Source organism: Rhododendron vialii, chromosome 13a (assembly GCF_030253575.1).
Source record: "Rhododendron vialii isolate Sample 1 chromosome 13a, ASM3025357v1".
NCBI classification, from domain to species: domain Eukaryota; kingdom Viridiplantae; phylum Streptophyta; class Magnoliopsida; order Ericales; family Ericaceae; genus Rhododendron; species Rhododendron vialii.
In genome coordinates this window covers 13721899-13740413 of record NC_080569.1, presented here as the reverse complement: position 1 = coordinate 13740413, position 18515 = coordinate 13721899, and the positions used below count along the sequence as shown (strand labels likewise).

At 38.0% G+C, this 18515-nt stretch overlaps 3 protein-coding genes across 6 annotated transcripts; all 3 read right to left on the bottom strand.

Moving 5' to 3' along the window:
- Positions 1 to 4: 4 nt before the first annotated feature.
- LOC131314181 (uncharacterized) lies at positions 5 to 7126 on the bottom strand. Of its 4 annotated transcripts, none has more exons than XR_009196322.1 (3): positions 2354 to 2767; positions 1372 to 1854; positions 5 to 479 (listed from the first exon to the last, which is right to left on the bottom strand). XR_009196322.1 is itself a non-coding variant. In XM_058342674.1 (3 exons), exons 1-3 carry the CDS (start codon positions 6736 to 6738, stop codon positions 289 to 291), a joined length of 246 nt encoding a protein of 81 aa, XP_058198657.1. In that variant the 5' UTR covers positions 6739 to 7126; the 3' UTR covers positions 5 to 288. The 4 variants fall into 4 exon arrangements, 2 of the variants coding, with proteins under 2 accessions (XP_058198657.1, XP_058198656.1); XM_058342674.1 differs by lacking the exons at positions 1372 to 1854; positions 2354 to 2767 and adding exons at positions 5456 to 5482; positions 6711 to 7126; XR_009196321.1 differs by lacking the exons at positions 5 to 479; positions 1372 to 1854; positions 2354 to 2767 and adding exons at positions 4812 to 5021; positions 5456 to 5482; positions 6711 to 7126.
- A 1658-nt stretch (positions 7127 to 8784) lies between these two features.
- Positions 8785 to 9775, bottom strand: LOC131313492 (uncharacterized). The gene has a single exon (XM_058341816.1). The coding sequence runs from the start codon at positions 9711 to 9713 to the stop codon at positions 8928 to 8930; it is 786 nt and encodes a 261-aa protein (XP_058197799.1). The 5' UTR covers positions 9714 to 9775; the 3' UTR covers positions 8785 to 8927.
- A 6030-nt stretch (positions 9776 to 15805) lies between these two features.
- Positions 15806 to 16944, bottom strand: LOC131313491 (uncharacterized). Its single transcript, XM_058341815.1, has one exon. The coding sequence runs from the start codon at positions 16847 to 16849 to the stop codon at positions 16025 to 16027; it is 825 nt and encodes a 274-aa protein (XP_058197798.1). The 5' UTR covers positions 16850 to 16944; the 3' UTR covers positions 15806 to 16024.
- Positions 16945 to 18515: the final 1571 nt, after the last annotated feature.

Here is an 18515-nt window from a genome sequence, read left to right as displayed (position 1 = left end):
GTTATGCACAAGCCCACACCGGGCATTTCTCATTCTAAATCACCATTCACAAGTCACATTCATAGCCAAAACCTATTGCCAAATTATCATTTGACAACGAAAACCATAATACAATAAATTTAAAACCCATGCCGGGCTGTTCTCATCAAAATAACAATTACATACGAAGTTAGGTTTCGCAATATTACAAGTTGATATTACAAAACTTAGTACATATTGATATTCCAAACTACAACAAATTGATCATTTTCCTTGGCCTTTGATTCACTTGAATGGCTTCAATCTCTTTCACTGCCTTTTCAAGTCTCCACTAGTTTTTGCAAAGCTATTGGTCCCATAGCTAACTTTCGCAGCAGCTGAGCTATCCTTTACCGTTGCACGATTACATGATTTCTTTTCCCATCCTCTAGATTTAATAGATGGCTCTCTCCATTGGCCGCGCCATATTTTTACTCCGCTTGAACTCCACCAACAAACATCTACATTAATGAGAAGAATAACATTACAAAGTTGAGCATTATGCGACCAATTTAAATTGGAGATAGAGTAGCAAGCCATAAAAAATAAAAGATGGTAAACAGATTCATCTAAAGATGGTCAAGCCATTAACTAAGTCCCGGTTTTGAACAAGGTTATAAGTGTTCATATTGGTGGATTGTTTTGGTGGTGTGTCCAGTTTGTGTCCAATGTGTATCCTACAAGAATTCTCAAGCTTCGTGAATTATCATATGGAACTATGGAATGCTGGGTCCTGGAAGCAATGATCAGTCAGTCCAACCATTTGAGAAGGGAAGAAGGTATCCTATAGTCAAAGCAGCTGTTGCTGCTCATTCTCTGCTGCTGTACAGTCAGTCCAACTCAGTGTGTTGTTGAGCCATGGCAATCTTGTTAGTCATGTTCGCTGTTGGACCATGTGTGGACTGCTAGTTTTGAACAAAGGATTCTAAGTACCATAAGTTTAAATACTTCTATCGTCAAGTTTTTCAGCCCCCAAACACAAGTTCATGCACCTAAACAACATAGAAAATCACATAAAGTTTCACTTTGCAACAAATTCCCATCATTCACTAAGAAATGCCCAAGAATTTTCATGTAAATATGCTCTAACTAAGCTATGAAAGTGGAAAAAGAAATCAAGCATCCAGCTTTTGCACTGCTTACTTGGTAGTTGGTATTACAAAACTAAACCAAGACCCAATTTTGCAAGGCAAACTGCTGATCTTTAGAAAGTATTTAACCTAATAACGGGTAAGAAACACCAATGAACACTTGGACTTAGAATCTGCCCCAAATCATCATCAAGCAATACTAAGTAAACGCATTACGCTATTACAGTCACCAAAGATTCAGAGCAAAGTATGAGATACTTACAGCATAACAATTGATTGTGTTCCCTCTATGCGTAGATTCCGGATTCGAATGTTCAATTGGGGTAACAGGTAAAGACGAAGTCATTTTCATTTTGGGTGCAAAAAGTTGTGAGATTGTCCTTTGAATGGGCTTCTCTTGTGACCCAATTGGTGAATCCCCCAAAGCTAGGATAGCAGCCTTCTCTATCTCTGAGTTACTATTCCAAAATTTGAAGCTCAGTTTTGGAAGGAGATTTTTCATTGATGATTTACGTCTTGATGACAATGGACTTGGAGAATCATTGAATCCGTAAAAACAAGGGCTGGGCCTTGGTGAAAAGTTCACTCTTTTAGGAGTCCGATTAGGTGTTGGGGGCATAGTTATTCTGATAAAATCCTCCGTAGAACCCTCACTTGTTGTTGAGGGTATCTATAAGGACAGAATTTGTTTCTTCTGGTTTTGACTGATTTGCGGTTCTTCAATTATTTCACTAACATCTCCAACCTACAATTCAGTGCAGGAATGAGAAAAATACATATTTGACCTAGTTCATTACGCAATAACATTACTCCCAAAATCGAATCGAATAAGAACGGTCAACAAAATATACTATCATGCACATCATCTCTAGAAATTCGTAAATTATGAAGCACAACAAAAATAAGGAATTACCAATGTGTAGGTGCATTTCAAGACATATATTCCAAAAAACGATAATCAAGTGCAGGATTATAGGCTTTGTTTATGTTTTGTTCTAAAAATTGATTAGTTCAAGTAAGAAAAAACAATTACTTTGGCTGCAATTTTCACGAGCAACTTTCAGCAAACTGTCTTTATTTTCTGTAGAATGAACACTCATCCTTTCCATATCATCTTCATTTTCTAGCGAGATGGTTGTCGAGAACATTGAAAACTTTCTGATTAGGGTTTTTTTTTTCAAGAAACTCACTTTAGGGTTTTTTTTCCTAGCAACTCAGCAATTAGTTCAAGGAGAGAGAGAGACCTTCGTGGTGGGGGTAACGTCGGACTGCCAGAAGCCGGTTGTGGTGGCGGTCGCCGGCGGTGGGGAGCGCTTCCATCGTCTGCGGTGACCAGGAGAATCAGCTCGAGATAGGGAGAGGGGATTTGAGAACAGAAGACTTGGGGTTGGGGACTGGTGGTGGAGGTGGGAAGCGTATCACCGGTGGAGGTGGAAGCGTCGTCTTCGCCGGTGGTGGTGGTGGTGGTGGTGGTCGGCGCAACCCTCTCTCTCGATTCTCTTCTCATCGTGAAGGTGGGGATGGAAGGGAAAGAGAGTTTCGTTTCAAGACCTGGAACCAGGGTTTTTTTTTTTTATAATCAAAACGACGTCGTTTTGATGACGTCAGCACGTTGTGTAAATGTTGTGGCGTCCGTACGTTGTGTGCCTAGCATTATCCTGGAACAAATATCAAAGGGATAATGTTGTCAGAAAATAGGAACAGTCATGGCCTTAAAAAGAGTTGTCGTGGCATTATCAACCACCTTTTTTAAAGAACATTTTTTTATTTTGGGGTGGGGTATAATCGAGAAGAAAGTTGAGTGTCTGTTTCATTTACTAGGAAAAATGAAGGAAAAACAAGAAAAGAGAAGGAAAAGAACTTTCACTTTGTTGTTTTACAAAGAAAACAAAAATAGATAATTATATACTCCCTCCGTCTCAATTTACTTGTTCCAATTCTATTCTAACTGGATTAAAAAATTAGTTATATCTCTAAAGTGGTAATAAATTTTATATCCAATATAAATCTTATTTGATAGATCTCGATTTATTCTATAATTCAATGCTTTTGAAATCACCTAAAACATTATAAATTACAAGATAGTATAATTAATTGAAAAGTGGCACAAACTCCAAAAAATGACAAGTAAATTGGGACAGAGGGAGTATCTAATTTCCTCTTGGTTTATCTTTAAATCTTAGGCGCCTCTTTTTCTCACCAATTTCCTCCCCAACTTTGCTACCACCACACCTAAACACATAAGAAATTTTTCAGTGTTGAGTAAGTACCACGTGGCTGTGCCCACAGGATTTCGGGTTGGTGTTGTTCACCATGCTGCGCACCTCCGAGCCGTCGGATTGTGCATCCGATGGCTTGGCTCTCATCTCGGCAATCAACGATCGAGAGCTATTTATTACCGAGATGAGATTCGAGCCATCGGATTTACTATCCGACGGTTTGGAGGTGCGTAACACGGTATTGCGCATACCACTACACAACACCATCCCCCAATTTGTGCCCACGTGGTGCGTGAGGAGCCTATCCAGGCGGATCCGGATCCTCTCCCCACGTTTCTCTCCACACATCTTCCGCACCTTTTGACTAGATGTTGACAACGCATTAATGAGCCCATCTGACGACTCAGGTGAAGCCAGTTCTGCTACTCCCAAATTCTTTAGAGACACGATGACATTTTGTTCTTGCTGCAAACTGCAGCTTAACCCCTGCCCTCTTTTCCGTTTCTAGCTCCACCGTTTTCTTAAGTTCCCAACTCCTGACCACCACTACCACCCCCTCCCAACTCCTCCCTTCCTTGCCAAATCTTCTCTTCATAGCTCTGAATTTCTCTTTTCCTAAATAATCAACCTTGATGGATTCAAATCCCCAGCAAATTGATCAACCTCTGATTCCCATTCCCCAACAAATTCAAGCTCTGACTTTCTCCTTTCCTAAAACAAATCTTGCACTTTTTGTCAACGAAAAAACAAAAACAAAATCCTTGAATCAATTTACAAAAACACAAAAAAAAAAGCAAATCAATTTGCTTACGCAATAAGTAAAACCCTGTCCTTTTTTCCTTGAGCGAAAAAGAAAACCTAAATCAAGTAGAGATTGGGGAGATGAGTAGCTTTCCACATGGAGATAAGGATGGGAGATGAATCATCGGAGTCAAAATTGGCGGACTGATTGAGTGAAGGATTCAATCACGAAAAAGGGAAGGGAACGAGATTATGGAGTTCAACGTCATCTGGCAACGGCAGAATTGGTTCTTCTTCTTCGTGACCCATTGCTGATTCTCTCTCTCTCTACACTGAAACAGTACAGCGAAAATTTGGTAAGGGAATGAGGAGTTGGAATTGAGAGAGAGAGAGAGAGAGAGAGGGGGGGGGGGGGGGGGGAGGAAGTTGGGAACTTGGGATTAAGATCAGAAAACAATGGAGCTGGAAACAGAAAAGAGGGCAGGGGTTAAGCTGCCGTTTGCAGCAGGAACAAAACGTCATCGTGTCTCTAAAGAATTTGGGAGTAGCAGAACTGGCTTCACTTGAGCCGTCAGATGGGCTCATTAATGCGTTGTCAACATCTAGTCAAAAGGTGTCACGACCCTGACCCGCCCCTTAAGTCTTAATCATGACAAATGCCAGTGATTTCTCACTAAGGCCAAATCACAAATCAAATCTCATCTAAGCAAGCGATAATCAAAAGGGGCTAAACATAACAGCGGAAGCAAAAGTTAACTTTTATTAATAACAAACCAAAGTCTCACATAGGTTTACAAACCAAAAGGATAAACCTCTCAGAGCTGTGCTTACCTACAAATTTACAAACTAAACAAATCATACACAAAGCTAAGTGACCATGTAGCATAACTTCCTTTTCCACATATACAACACATCTCAAAAGTAAACACTCTGCCACACTACGCGTCGCTTCCTGAAAGGTGGAAAAGAAAATACATAAGCCAAAGCTCGTGTGAATGATTAATACTTAACTCACTTGCTTTCCATGGACAATGCAAAATAATTTGATAATATTTCAAAACAAAGAACTCAAAACTATAAGCCAAATATAATGCACATTCCGCTATTCAAAATTCAAAGCTACCGGGCGTCCCCAGTAGTGGATAAGCCAGACGTCTACGCATTATCCCAAAACAAATACCAACCTCAAACACCCTTGCTAGCCATTAAGCCGTCCCCTAGCATGACCGGACGTTGGGAATGCCATTAAATAGATTCGCAAATATTTCACAAATAAGTCCACCTTTCATTGTTATCCATGGAGTACATAATTTATAAAACATGTTCAAATAAGCTCGATAAGGAAAATAAGTTCAAAACCATGTGTTTAAGTATTAAATCACTCACCTCGATCCACGTGACGACTCGAACTTCCTAGAACATTCAATCAAATGGAAACATGTTTAGACAATACTCAATGATTCTATTTATACTCAATACAATGCCCTAAAAGTGTTTATTTTTCTCTAAGCATCAAACAACATCAACGTCAATACACCAACAATGCATAACTCTTATACACCACAAGTTCTCTTTAATCCAACACCTAATCATCTAAATCAATCCATTGTATCCCCACATGTCAAATTGGCAAAGTTAATCCTTTACATTAGACTATATCCAATTAAACACGCTAATTCAAGGACGACACTTGAACCATTGAAAAGTATACTTCTTTTTCTTCGATCCATAGGTCATACATAAAAAACGGAGTTCGGATAACCTTACTATGGCTTTGCGATTATAGCTCAGCGTAGCAGTGAAACTGGTGCAAAGCAGAATTTGGGTCAGTTTTGTGTGCAAATCTGTTATCGCTCGGACATACCCATGATGCATGGGATGTATCGTTGGAAAGCTTTATATGTCTAGTTTCTAACAAAACAAATGGTGCATCATTTCGAGTCCCAAGCTAGAAGTTATGGCTATTTTACCAAAGTCCGCCGGTGCTGTCAGATTCTACGCGAAAATAAGTAAAATTGATTGAAAAATCATAACTCTCTCATCTTAAACCCAAAAATAGTGAAACCAAAGCCAAAAGTTGCACTACGACAAGCCCTACACTCAGTAAAAATCCCAGGTTCAGAAACGAGAGGAAATTAACCCAACAATCAAAAGAAAAACAGTTTCGCAACCATTTTCGCACCTATCAACCAACCCAGCTTTAGAAATTCACCAAAAATTGTATACTTAACCAAATTAATTGATTCCAATGTCAATCTCTTCTTAACTTAAATATGCACCTCCTGTAAAAGACCCAAAGCAACCCAAAATGTTCGTCATGCCCAGAGAGTTAAAAGAAGACAGCCATGCACAGATTCGCACATCCAGCAAACAGCCAGTATTCAAAAATTCATAACTAATTGTGTGATTATCGGTTTTGCATGATCTTGGTACCGAAATCTTCGTATTGAAACGTACTTTAACTGTTATGAAGACACCAAAAATTAATTCCTAGCAAAAAGGCTCCAAAAAGACAGATCAGCAGAACCCACGAAATTTTCAGCATATACCAGATTTGTTCAAGACTCAAATAGATGATCAAACTTGATTCTTGTACATCTAACCAACACTTAAACATGTAAAGAAGGTAGGAGATCCCTACCTCGAGGGTTAGAAGCAAGCCCGAACATTGAGGAAACTTCGAAGTGCTCCGATCGTGAATTTTCTTCGATGGATAGGAAGCTCTCGTCGCGTAGAACAACTTTAGTACTTGGGATTTTTCAAAAGCCTCACTCGTGGTCGATGAAATCGAAGAGAGAAGGTGAGAGGGGTGAGAGCCGAGAGAGACACCGGAGAAGAAGAAAAGAAAGGAAAGGAAAAGAGAAAAAATCTCCTGCTCTCTCTTTTTTTTTTGACTTATATAGCACAAATAACACTTTCACCCTTTCACTCCTATTGTATCGCGTCAACTCCCACGAATTACAAGTCATTTCACATTGACCCAACTCATATCTTCTGCATTATACGTACTTCGATAATCCAAATACATATTAAACATTTAAAATTTGAGAAAATAATTATGGGTTTCTACAAAAGGTGCGGAAGATGTGTGGAGAGAAATGTGGGTAGAGGATCTGGATCCTATCCAGGCTGTCCAAAAGTGCGTTGGCCTAGATTAAAACTCTCTCTCCCCTCTTTCTCTCTCCTTTTTCTCTCTCCAAATCCGAGCTGTCCAAAACTGAAATGGACAGCCCGAATGCATCAAGGGGCCACCACGTGATACTCACCCAGCACTGAAAAATTTCTCCACAACAGAGAGAATATTATCTTTCGTGTTTGTGTTTGGTGATAGAATTTTTGTTTCCTCCCATCAATTTCCGGATTTATGGAGGTCTTCATTTTCGATTCTTTGAAATATTTTTAATATTCTCCTTATGCTAGGAGTACTAGCTAGGTAGTAAGGACCAAACAATTCAAAGAGAAGAATTATACTGACAAAAAAAGAGAGAAGAATTTTTTCATGCCTTTCTAGTTTCCTGTATTTCTTTCCTTAATAAGTTTCATTAATTCATTTTTAAAAAAAATTATTCTATGAGGATTCTGTTCTCATTTTGGGACTGGACATTGTTGTTATGGCCCTTTGTAAGCATTTTCTAGGTTTACTTTGATGATAAAACCAAAAATTGAATATGTGAGAAGTTCGTCGAGAACAATAATTAAAGTCAAAAATCATGTTGATCAAGATACAATCTATTTATGATTAAAAAAAAAGAGACAGTCTATTTAATGAACATGTTCCCCAGACACAAAGGAAACATGTTTCATGTTCTTTTTGAACCCAAAAAAAAAACCATATTTGACAACATATCCATACCCTTTATTGGTGGGCCTGAACCAAGTGTGTACTTAGAAAGAACCAAAGACTACAATTGTTTATGGAGTTCAAAATATCTACACACCGAAGAGATGTTCAAAATGAAATTAGTTGTGTCGATGAAAATGCAATTAACTCTTTCAACTTTGTTTTGGTAATCATATTTCCATTCAAGCTCTTTCCAAACATAGGAATTTTACAACCTCTTTGGATGAAGTAATTTCAAGAGAAAAGAAACATAAGGGTTTTGATTTCTAGCCAAATTACTCATTTGGATTGACTATTTTGTTGAGAAATTGAGAGAAAATTACAAAAATGAAATGTTTTGACTGGCTTCTCCCATTTCTCATCCAATCTCATAAAAAATGGTGAGATTTTGTAAGAAAAGACTCCCCTTTCTTATTACATCCTTTCTTACCATCCAAATGGGCTGTTAGAATTATGGAATCACATTCTCATTCCTCCCTAAAATGTCTGTCATTCAAACATAGCCTAAATGTTAGGAAATTGATTTTAGCACTCCAAAAATTAACGGAGGGGCTCCAAAACGAAGTCGTTTTGTCTATCAAAACAGTTCAGTTTTGGAACCTCTCTATCAATTTTTGGAGTGCCAAAATCACAATCCTAAATGTTATGTTACGGTTCCAGTGTGTCAACATGTTAGTAGTTAATTATTCCCTTCTTATTATACCAGTCAACCCATTTTTTAATTTCCAAATACACACCCATACTCACATGAGTAGTGGGCCCCATACACACACTAGACTCTAGTGTGTGTATGGGGCCCACTACTCATGTGAGTATGGGTGTGTATTTGGGTGTGAGTTTGGGTGTGGTACTAGCCCAATTAATCCCCTGGCATCAACTCACTATAGATAGATAGAAGGGGAACAAACACAAACACAAGTAACAATTAACAATAACATAAGAAATGAAAATTTCCGACAATTTCTTCTCTCTCTCTCTCTCTCCATTTTTTTTGGTACGTCGGAAATTCCTCTCTCTTCATTTTACCAATGAGGTCTGGTGGACAAAATTTCCTCTCTGCATTTGCTGGGTTCTGTTTTGAGCTGCTTGAAGCCGAATTTGCCTGTTAAATCTTTGAATGAACTCCTCAACTCTTCTGTTCAATTCTTCATTTGACAATTTTGAATACTCATTTTCTTGTTCTTGTTCTTCCTCCTCTACTTCTTCTTCTTCTTCTTCTCCATCTGGCTCATATCCAATGCTTGTTTCGCTTTCCTTTTCCTCCTCATGAGCTTCATTAGCAACATTTGGAGGGAATTCCACCATCTTCCCTTGGGATTCCTCTGTTGATTCTTTTACATCATCTTTTACAACAACTTGCATTTCATTTACCGTGGATTCGCTCTCACGAACAACATCTTCTTTTACTTCTTCTTGAGTTTCCTGGAAATTCTTCACTTTTTGAGGTGGAATGCTTGTTTTAACAATTTCCCTTTCCGGGTATCGAGATTGGAACGATGGAAAGCTAATATTGCCCCCGCTTTTCTCGACGTATTCATCGTAGACTTGGGCTTGTTTTTTCGATGCACCAAAATCAGCAGCAATGATGAGAATCAGAGTGTTGGAAATGAAGAACCAGAATTTGGTGGTGTTGAGGAGGGAAGAAGGGGAGAGGTTGAAGATGTAGAAGACAGAAATGAAAATGAAAATGGAGAAAAGGAAAGCCCAAAAGGATATCCCATTTCCCTTTTGATTGTAACCTTGGAATTTGAGGGATTTCAGTTGATCATTTTCATGGGCTAGATTTAGCTGGTGGATTGCCATTTTCCAGAGGGGGAAAAAGAGGTTGAGAGTTTTGGAAGGGACTTTTGGTTTTCAATATTGGAGTTGGTAGAAGTTGCAAATGAAGAGGGGGTATTTATAGGTATTTCCAATTGAATTGAAAAGGACTGGACTGGCTTGAATCCATATCCAAGGGGTTGGCAAATAATTGAGCCCATGAAATTGCAAGGAACCCCATTGTCTTTATTTCCCACTTGCCACTTGGCATTGTTTATTGGTTCTCTAAAACTAGATTTGTTTGCTTAAATGGCTGTTTTCGCAAATGTTTATTAAGCTTTTAGGTAATGAGATTAATTAGATTTTCTTGCTAGCTAGTACTCCCAGTGAAAGGAAAACACTCATGAATATTCAAGATTTATAACTACATAGTACATGATACACCTAGCCATATGTGTAATGCACAGTAGGAACCACCTCGATCGATGAATTTAATGTAATACGATCAAGCTTTAATTTCTAAAGTCATTATGTGAATAGCATTGTGCAGTTGGCCACATGCAACTCACCTCGACAACATTAATTTTGATGATCTGAATTTTTAGATTGTTTTTCAATAAAAAGAAAAAGAAAATTGACCGCGATAATCGTAACCACAAGATTTCATTACATTCGTTTTGAACAGAATAGATGCATATTTCTAAAATCATATTTTGTCATTTATTTATTTTTTCCGAGAAAAACATGTTGGGTCAATTTAGCTTGTTTTTCAAATGATCCACATACCAAAGTCTACAAAACTATAAGACTATGACGTTGTAACAAGTTTGATATCGATAAAATCCACATGACTCATCTCTTTCAAGATCACGTGGCTGGATTGCAAAAAATGCTTGTTCTGTTTTTAAGCCTCAAATTATTAAAATTAAATCAAACCACGTTATGTAATTTGTATGACAATTTAGTTTCTCTTTTTATTTTTATAAAATAGCTTTAGCCAAGAGAGAAAACTGATACTACTAATAATTGTCTTGAACAAATTGCAAGTTTTTTATTTTTTTTTATTTTCCAATTTTGGGTGCCACATGCATCATGCTCTTAACCTAATCATTAATTTGTTTATAGACCTGAGATAGATAGAGATGTCATATGTGCCAGCAAACTTGGGTGAAGTTGGAGGCAACTCCAAAATGAAAGCCATATCATCAAAACACGATCCTGTGAAAACCCAAGTGGCGTTTTCTTAACCTAGCTCTTTTTATAGTAGTAGAAGACCAGTAGTATTTCTCTTCTTACAGTTGCGTCACAATATAATTAATTAAGCGTTCAATCAACTTCTCTAATCTCTATCTATTTTTTTTTTAATTTGATCGATCAGCTCTCTAATCTCTATCTACTTCCCCATAATTCATACACTGTGCGCCTAAATTCCCGTTTTAGCCCTCCAAATTAATCAACACCTCACACCTGTCTCTCTTGTTTGTTGACTACTATTCTCATTTTGGAAAATGCAACTTTATCGCCTTGCAAAAAATATGTAACATTTACTCGTATAGTTTTTTTTTATTTTTTAAAAGAAATAATTCACGTTTCAAGCCTGGCTCTTTATATTACTCAACGGTAGCAAAAACACATGAGTAGATAGATTTTGTAAATTTTGATTACTCGCATAACATAAATAAATAAATAAATAAATATACACGCACACACACCTTCAGCCACTGTTGAAATTCGCCATTTGTGCGATAATTTTTATTTGAAGTGTGCTAATTTTTCCACTTGTTATTTCCCCAAATGTGGGTTTAATTTAGTTTTCAATTTACTCTCCCAACATATTTTCTCACCACACAATCGATCAACAAATGGCCCATATACTTTGTTCAGGGCCCATATGAATATATGATGAGAGAAGGGTAGTGGGCTACCACCACAGTACACAATAATTTTTCAGAATTGGGAGGTGATTTTTTTTCCATTTTTTTGGCAAGGTTTTTTTTGGCGGCTTTTTAGGCAAGGAATTGGGAGGTTAATGGTTTCTAGCTGACCAAATTATTCAACGTTTTTCCTTTCCTCTAATTTTAAATCCATGGTTATACGGCTGTACAATAATAATTTGGAAAATGCTACTAACACAACATCTCCCACACAACAATTCACACAACCGCTGACATCATCATGACCTCGTCACAAAACGACGTCGTTTTGTAAAAAAAAAAACAAAAAAAACAAAAACCAACCCAGCTTCTTTTCCCTTTTCCTTTTCACCATCAAAACATAGACAAGAGGAGCGAGAGAGGGCCCCCGCCACCATCGGTGACACCACAACCGAACACCGCGATCCCCCATCTCCGGTGGACGCTACCACCTCCGGCAACCCCGACGCTGTTACATCCTCCACGTCTGTCTCTCGAAGGTCTCTCTCATCTGTCTCTTGGAGGTCTCTCTCTCTCTCTCTCTCTCTCTCTCTCTCTCTCTCTCTCTCTCTCTCCTTGTTTCAGATCCATAGATTACCTCCACTATTTACTCCTCATTCTCATCAATTAGAGGGTTTCAATTTGAGAAACCATAACCTGATGTGCTGGAAAAAAAAAAAAAAAAAAAAACCTAATTCGAAAAAAAAATTGAGAAACCCCTAATTCAAATGAACATATTTAGGTCTGACCTGACTTCAATAGTCAAAAGAAACAAGAGTTCGATTTTCCCTCAAGCGATACACTATTATGCTTGTTTCTCGATGCTGGTGGACTTCCATTAACATTCTGATCTTTTGGTCTTGATTTGTTGGAACGTATACTACTTGTGTTGTCGCTGTTGGAGTTCAGTGCATAGTTCCTCGCGACCTGTTTTTTTTTTTTTTTTTACAAAACGACGTCGTTTTGTACCAAGGTCACGCTGACGTCAGCGATTATGTGAGTTGTTGTGTGAGAGATGTTGTGTTAGTAGCATTTTTGAATTAATTTAATTATTGGGACCCACAAGCCGCCAAATTCTCTGATATGTGACCGTAGTTGTGCCACTTGTCCTGTCACTCCCCGTATTCACTCTCCTCCCAGATCCTGCCTGCCACTAGATGCTAGGGGACAAAAAATTGCTCAACTTAAATCCCTTTCACAAGAACTAAATTATGAGAGCATCTCCAACCCATACTCTATTCTTCTATTTGAGAGTATGGAATTCTTCCAATCCATCCTCTCAAGCTTCCTCTATTTGAGAGGATGAGATTTTGATCCTCCATATTTAGAGGATGAGAGAAAATATGGAGGATCTCCTCTAAAATTACTTTATGAATAAATAGAGGGTTTGTGGTTGGAGTAAATATGAATAGTAATTTCCTCTAAAATCACTTTATGAATAAAATAGAGTATTTTGATACTCTAAATAGAGTATTGGATTGGAGATGCCCTGAGAGGTGCTAGTCACTAGGGGTGGCAAACGGGCGGGTTTGGGTCAAATTGGGTAAGTTGTTAGTGGGTTGGGTCTTTAATGGGTCATTGACCCATTTAGACCCATTAACTATGAGTCTAATTACCCATACCCAACCCGACCCATTTATTTTAAAGCAAACCCGATCCGCTCATTAACCCAATTACATATATACTAAAAATTATGATCGAAAATTAAAAAAGTAAAAAAAAATTATGATCGAAACTCATAAATTTTTTCAAAAAGACGAGAATAAGTAATGTTTTTTGTCTTATTGATTTTTTTTTGTCTTTATTCAAAAAATTTTAAATTTCGATCAATTTTTTTTACTTTTCCGATTCCTCTCATCAAAACAAATTAATAAGTCACAAAAAGATGACAAAAAACCAAAAAAATGAAAAAAAAAATTGAATAAGGACAAAAAAATAAGTCAATTTTTTAATCCAAATCCTTTGCGGGACTACCATGAGAGAAATTTATTGACGGCGGAGCACAATTTCAAGGGTCCATTCGCGCAATTAATGGATGAGATGTGTTTTCAATTTTGACTGGTCAAAATAATTGTTACCGGTCACAATTGATTTTTAATTCGGACCAGCGGGGGAGGGAGAGAGATTGGGTTGAGTTGGGTCTATTTTCTAGTTGATGGGTCTGGGTTTGTTAATGGGTCTGGGTTCAATTTGCCACCCCTACTATTCACACAGACAAAGGGGGTACAGATTGTGCACAGATTTTGATGTGGGGTCCACTATGGATCCCACACAAATAATTCGAGTCATTCATTAAATTTGAAATATTTTTTCAAGGGTCCCCACAAAAAATCAGATTAATCCGATACCTATAAATACTTGATCTAATCATCTAACTTTTCATTCAACTTTGAACTGAATGAAAACTTATATGATTAGATCAAGTACTTATAGATATCGAATCAAAATGATTTTTTTCACGGGAATCTTTGAAAAAATGTTTTAAATCTAATGAACGGCTAGGATTTTTCGTATGGGACCTATAGTGGGCCCCACATTGGGATCTGTGCACAATTTGTGCACGCTTTGTCTGTGTCAACAGACTTACGCCTAAATTATATATCACCGTCGATCGGTACCGTTGCATATTACTTACGATTATAAATTTGTTAGATAGTAGTTGTTCTTATACATTTGGCTTTTATTCTATCATTGTTTTTGTTCTTATGCTCTAAAATTCTCGTTTTGTTTTTCTCACCTTATTTGTTTTTTTTATAACTCAAGCATCCAAACAGCTTATGTCCACCTCAATTAATTATGATAACCAATCCAATCGTCCACTTGCTAAAATCTCAAAATAAAATATAATCATTAAAATGGGACTAAAAAATTAAGACCCACAAAAAAATGACTTCCAACCTCTGGACCGAGGGAGGATTTGAATCCTCAAAAAATAAACGAAAATCCTATGTGTACCGACCATTTTTGGACCGAAACCGTACCGATGGCCGCGCGCGGCCGTCTCCGGCCACTGGACGGCCGATCCGAGCCGTCCAAAAATTTTAAAAAAAAAAACCGAGGGGCCCCCCGCGGGAATTAACGTCATCCGATGTGTGTAAGGTGCTTGATCTAAACACCCTATTTTTCGTGTATATATGTATACACGAAAAATAGGGTGTTTAGATCAAGCACCCTACACACATCGGATGACGTTAATTCCCGCGTGGGGCCCCTCGGTTTTTTTTTTTAAAATTTTTGGACGGCTCGGATCGGCCGTCCGGTGGCCGGAGACGGCCGCGCGCGGCCGTCGGTACGGTTTCGGTCCAAAAATGGTCGGTACACCTAGCAGTACTCAAAAATAAATGTGTAAGGATATCCTAGCTAGAGACAATTTTGTACAAAACACCATACACAAGTTTGCGGTTTCGTATATTCGCAACCTGAAATCCGGAAACAGAAACAATTTCTGATAAATGCAAGAATATTATACTAACTCCGCAAAACTAGAGGAACTAAGAAAAAGATGTTTTACTCCACTTGTTTCATACTACAATTGCCCATCACATGAAAGTCACTCACCTATCATCAGATGCTTTCCCGGCTTCCTGCCATTCAATTCACTTGTTTCATACTACAATTGCCCATCACATGAAAGTCACTCACCTATCATCAGATGCTTTCCCGGCTTCCTGCCATTCAATTCTCATATACGCACGTCTGGTGGCTAATCATTCTACAACAACAAATTCACTCACATTTACATTAGAGATCACACGCACTACACCTCCAGTATGAGGTATGTGTAAAGTGTTTGTGGTCGTATAATAATTGAAAATTTTTAGTGGCCAATTATTCACTTTTTTATCTTAACCTTCATCCATATTTAGTTTCATTTGTTCAATGCTCTCAAATTTAATCTGGACAAGTCTTGTAACTTCTAGAAAGATAGAAAAGGCAAAGGGGAAAATTATCAAGGAAGAGAATCCTCTATACAAAATTATCCGAAAATTGCATGCATCCATTTGTTTAGGATGAAAGTTTTTGAAGAAAATAGTAGAAAAAACAAAATAGTCTTGTTTAAAAAGGAAGAAAATTGCAAGAAAGTTGTCCAAATTAAGAAAAAAAGTGGACGGAAGATAATTACAAAAATCATGTTAGTTATTGTTGATTCTCACCAGAAAATAGATTTCCTTGTACCATTTGTGAGAAAAGTAAGGCAAATTCAATGGCTTAAGAGAATTGTGCGGGAATCTTTACTTTTCATTACTTTCTAGGACATTCTTACTATATAACATCAAAAGGTCTATATTACCTATTTCTTACAATTTCTACCATTATTTCCCTAACCAAACCGACCCGGTACAAAAAAAGGGGTCAAAGCACGTGTAACAATTTACAAAAGCACAAGGAATATATGCAAGCTTTCCCCCCCCCCTCCATTTTCCAGTGACGTTTGGTGGACTTTTAATTACATCCCTGCGTTTGCTGGATTCTGTTTTGAGCTGCTTGAAGCCGAATTTGCCTGTTAAATCTTTGAATGAACTCCTCAACTCTTCTGTTCAATTCTTCATTTGACATTTTTGAAAACTCATCATCATCGTCATCATCTTCTTCTTCTTGTCTTCCTTCTTCTTCTTTTTCGTTTGGCCGCTCATTTCCAATGCTTGTTTCTCTTTCCTTTTCTTCCTCATGAACTTTCTCATGATCAACTTTTGGAGGGAATTCTACCATCTTTTCTTCGGGTTCCTCAATACACATTTTCAAATCAACTTTTGCAACGACTTGCATTTTATTTTCCCTGGATTCTCTCTTACTAACAACATCAACGACAACTTCTTTTACTTCTTCTAGAGTTTCTTGTAAATTCTTTTCCTTTTGGGCTGGAATGTTTGTCTTGGCAATTTTCTTTTCCGGGTGCTGTGGATTGTTTGTCTCAGCAATTTCCTTTTCCGGGTATGGACACTCGAACGATGGAAACCTATTAATATTACCCATGCTTTCTTCCACGCACTCTTCGTAGATTTCGGCTCGTTTTTTCGATGCACCAAAATCAACAGCAATGATGAGAATGAGAGTGTTGGAAATGAAGAACCAGAATTTGGTTGTGTTGAGGAGAGAGGAAGGGGAGAGGCTGAAGATGTAGAAGACAGAAACAAAGACGAAAATGGAGAAAAGCAAAGCCCAAAAGGAGGATATCCCATTTGCCATTTGATCCTTTTGTTTGAAACCTTGGAGTTTGAGGGGTTTCAGTTGATTTTCATGTGCTAGATTTAGCTGGTGGATTGCCATTTTTCAGAGGAGAAAATAGAGGTTGAGAGGGAGGGATTGTTGGGGGAATGGTACGTTTGAGAGTTTTGGAAGGGAGTACTTTTGGTTTTCAAAATTGAGTTGGTCGAAGTTGTAAATGAAGAGGCCGGGTATTTATAGGCGTTTCCGAGTGAATTGAAAAGGACTGGACCGGCTTGAATGAATCCACATCCAGGGGTTGGCAAATAATTGAGCCCATGAAATTACAAGGAGCCCCCTTGTCATCATTTTCAGAGGAAAAATGTCTGTTTAGTTTCTCAATTAATTCTATGAGAGTTGCTATATGTACCGACCAAGGAGGAGAGAAATCGTACCGCCGGCCGCCGGCGGGCTATCTCCGGCCACCGGACGGCCGATCCGAGCCGTCCAAAAATTCTAAAAAAAAAAACCGATGGGGCCGGCGCAGGAATCAACGGCATCCGAGGTGTGTAGGGTGCTTGATCCGAGCACCCCTTTTTCGTGTATATACACGTATATACATATATACACGAAAAAAGGGTGCTTAGATTAAGCACCCTACACACCTCGGCTGCAGTTATTTTTGCAGGGGCCCCATCAGTTTTTTTTAATAGAATTTTTGGACGGCTCGGATCGGCCGTCCGGTGGCCTGAGATGGCCTGCCGACGGCCGTCGGTACGATTTTCCTTCCCAATGGTCGGTACTCATAGTTTTTCTGTAATTCTATAGAGTGGTTAGTACGATTTTCTCCCATGGTTGTCTTGGGTTGTTTCTTGTTTCTACGAGAAAATGTTAGTTGGTTTGGGGTATAGTTTGTTGGATGAATCCTCTCTGTCGTGATTATTTGATCATTTGTCTAAGGACGAGTTTTCATCTTAATGTACTTTTTGATTGGAGATATAATATCATCTGTTATCGGTTGGAAAAAAAAAATAGTGAGTGCTTCGGAAAATACTTATATGATCATACTACTTGAAGGTCCATTATGTGAATTCCATTGCGCAATTAGTTTTCGTAGAATCCATCTATAAGATGATTTTATTACATTTGGAGACACCCCAACACCTTTTTCTACATTGCAAATTCTCATGGAATGTTTGGTCTTTGATTCTGGATTGGTGGCATGTGAGATGGGTGTGTCCTCGATCTTTGGAAGCTCTCTTTACTTGGTGGTTTGACAATAGATTTAGAATTTTGGAGAATCATTTGTGGGAAACGACATTCTTTGCTACAATTTGGTTATTATGGTTGGCGAGGAATGACTACGTGTTCAATAATGCTTCAACAGGAGTAGGGCAAGTGGGTGAGGTGATCAACATCAGAGTCGCGATGTGGATTAAAGTGAAGTTCGATATTAAGGTATACACTGTGGAGGATTAAAGGTTTTCTTGATGGAGTTAAAAAGGTGAAATTGTAATTTGTGTTTGAAGTGTGTCAGGTGATCCGTCAAACTCTCTGTTGGATGCTTATTTTTGGTGTTTCTCTCTTTTTTCTTCTTTGTCTGATCTTATAAGCGTCGTGTGCTTTCGATGTTTCCCTCGATGTAACCTTTCAAGATTTATAAAAGTTTCTTTTGCCGAGAAAAAAGAAGAAGATGATTTTATTACAGTTTCATTATTTAGAAATACATTTTTAAATAATTAGATCCATCTATATATCGTAGCCATGTGATTTCCTTTACAGTTGTCTT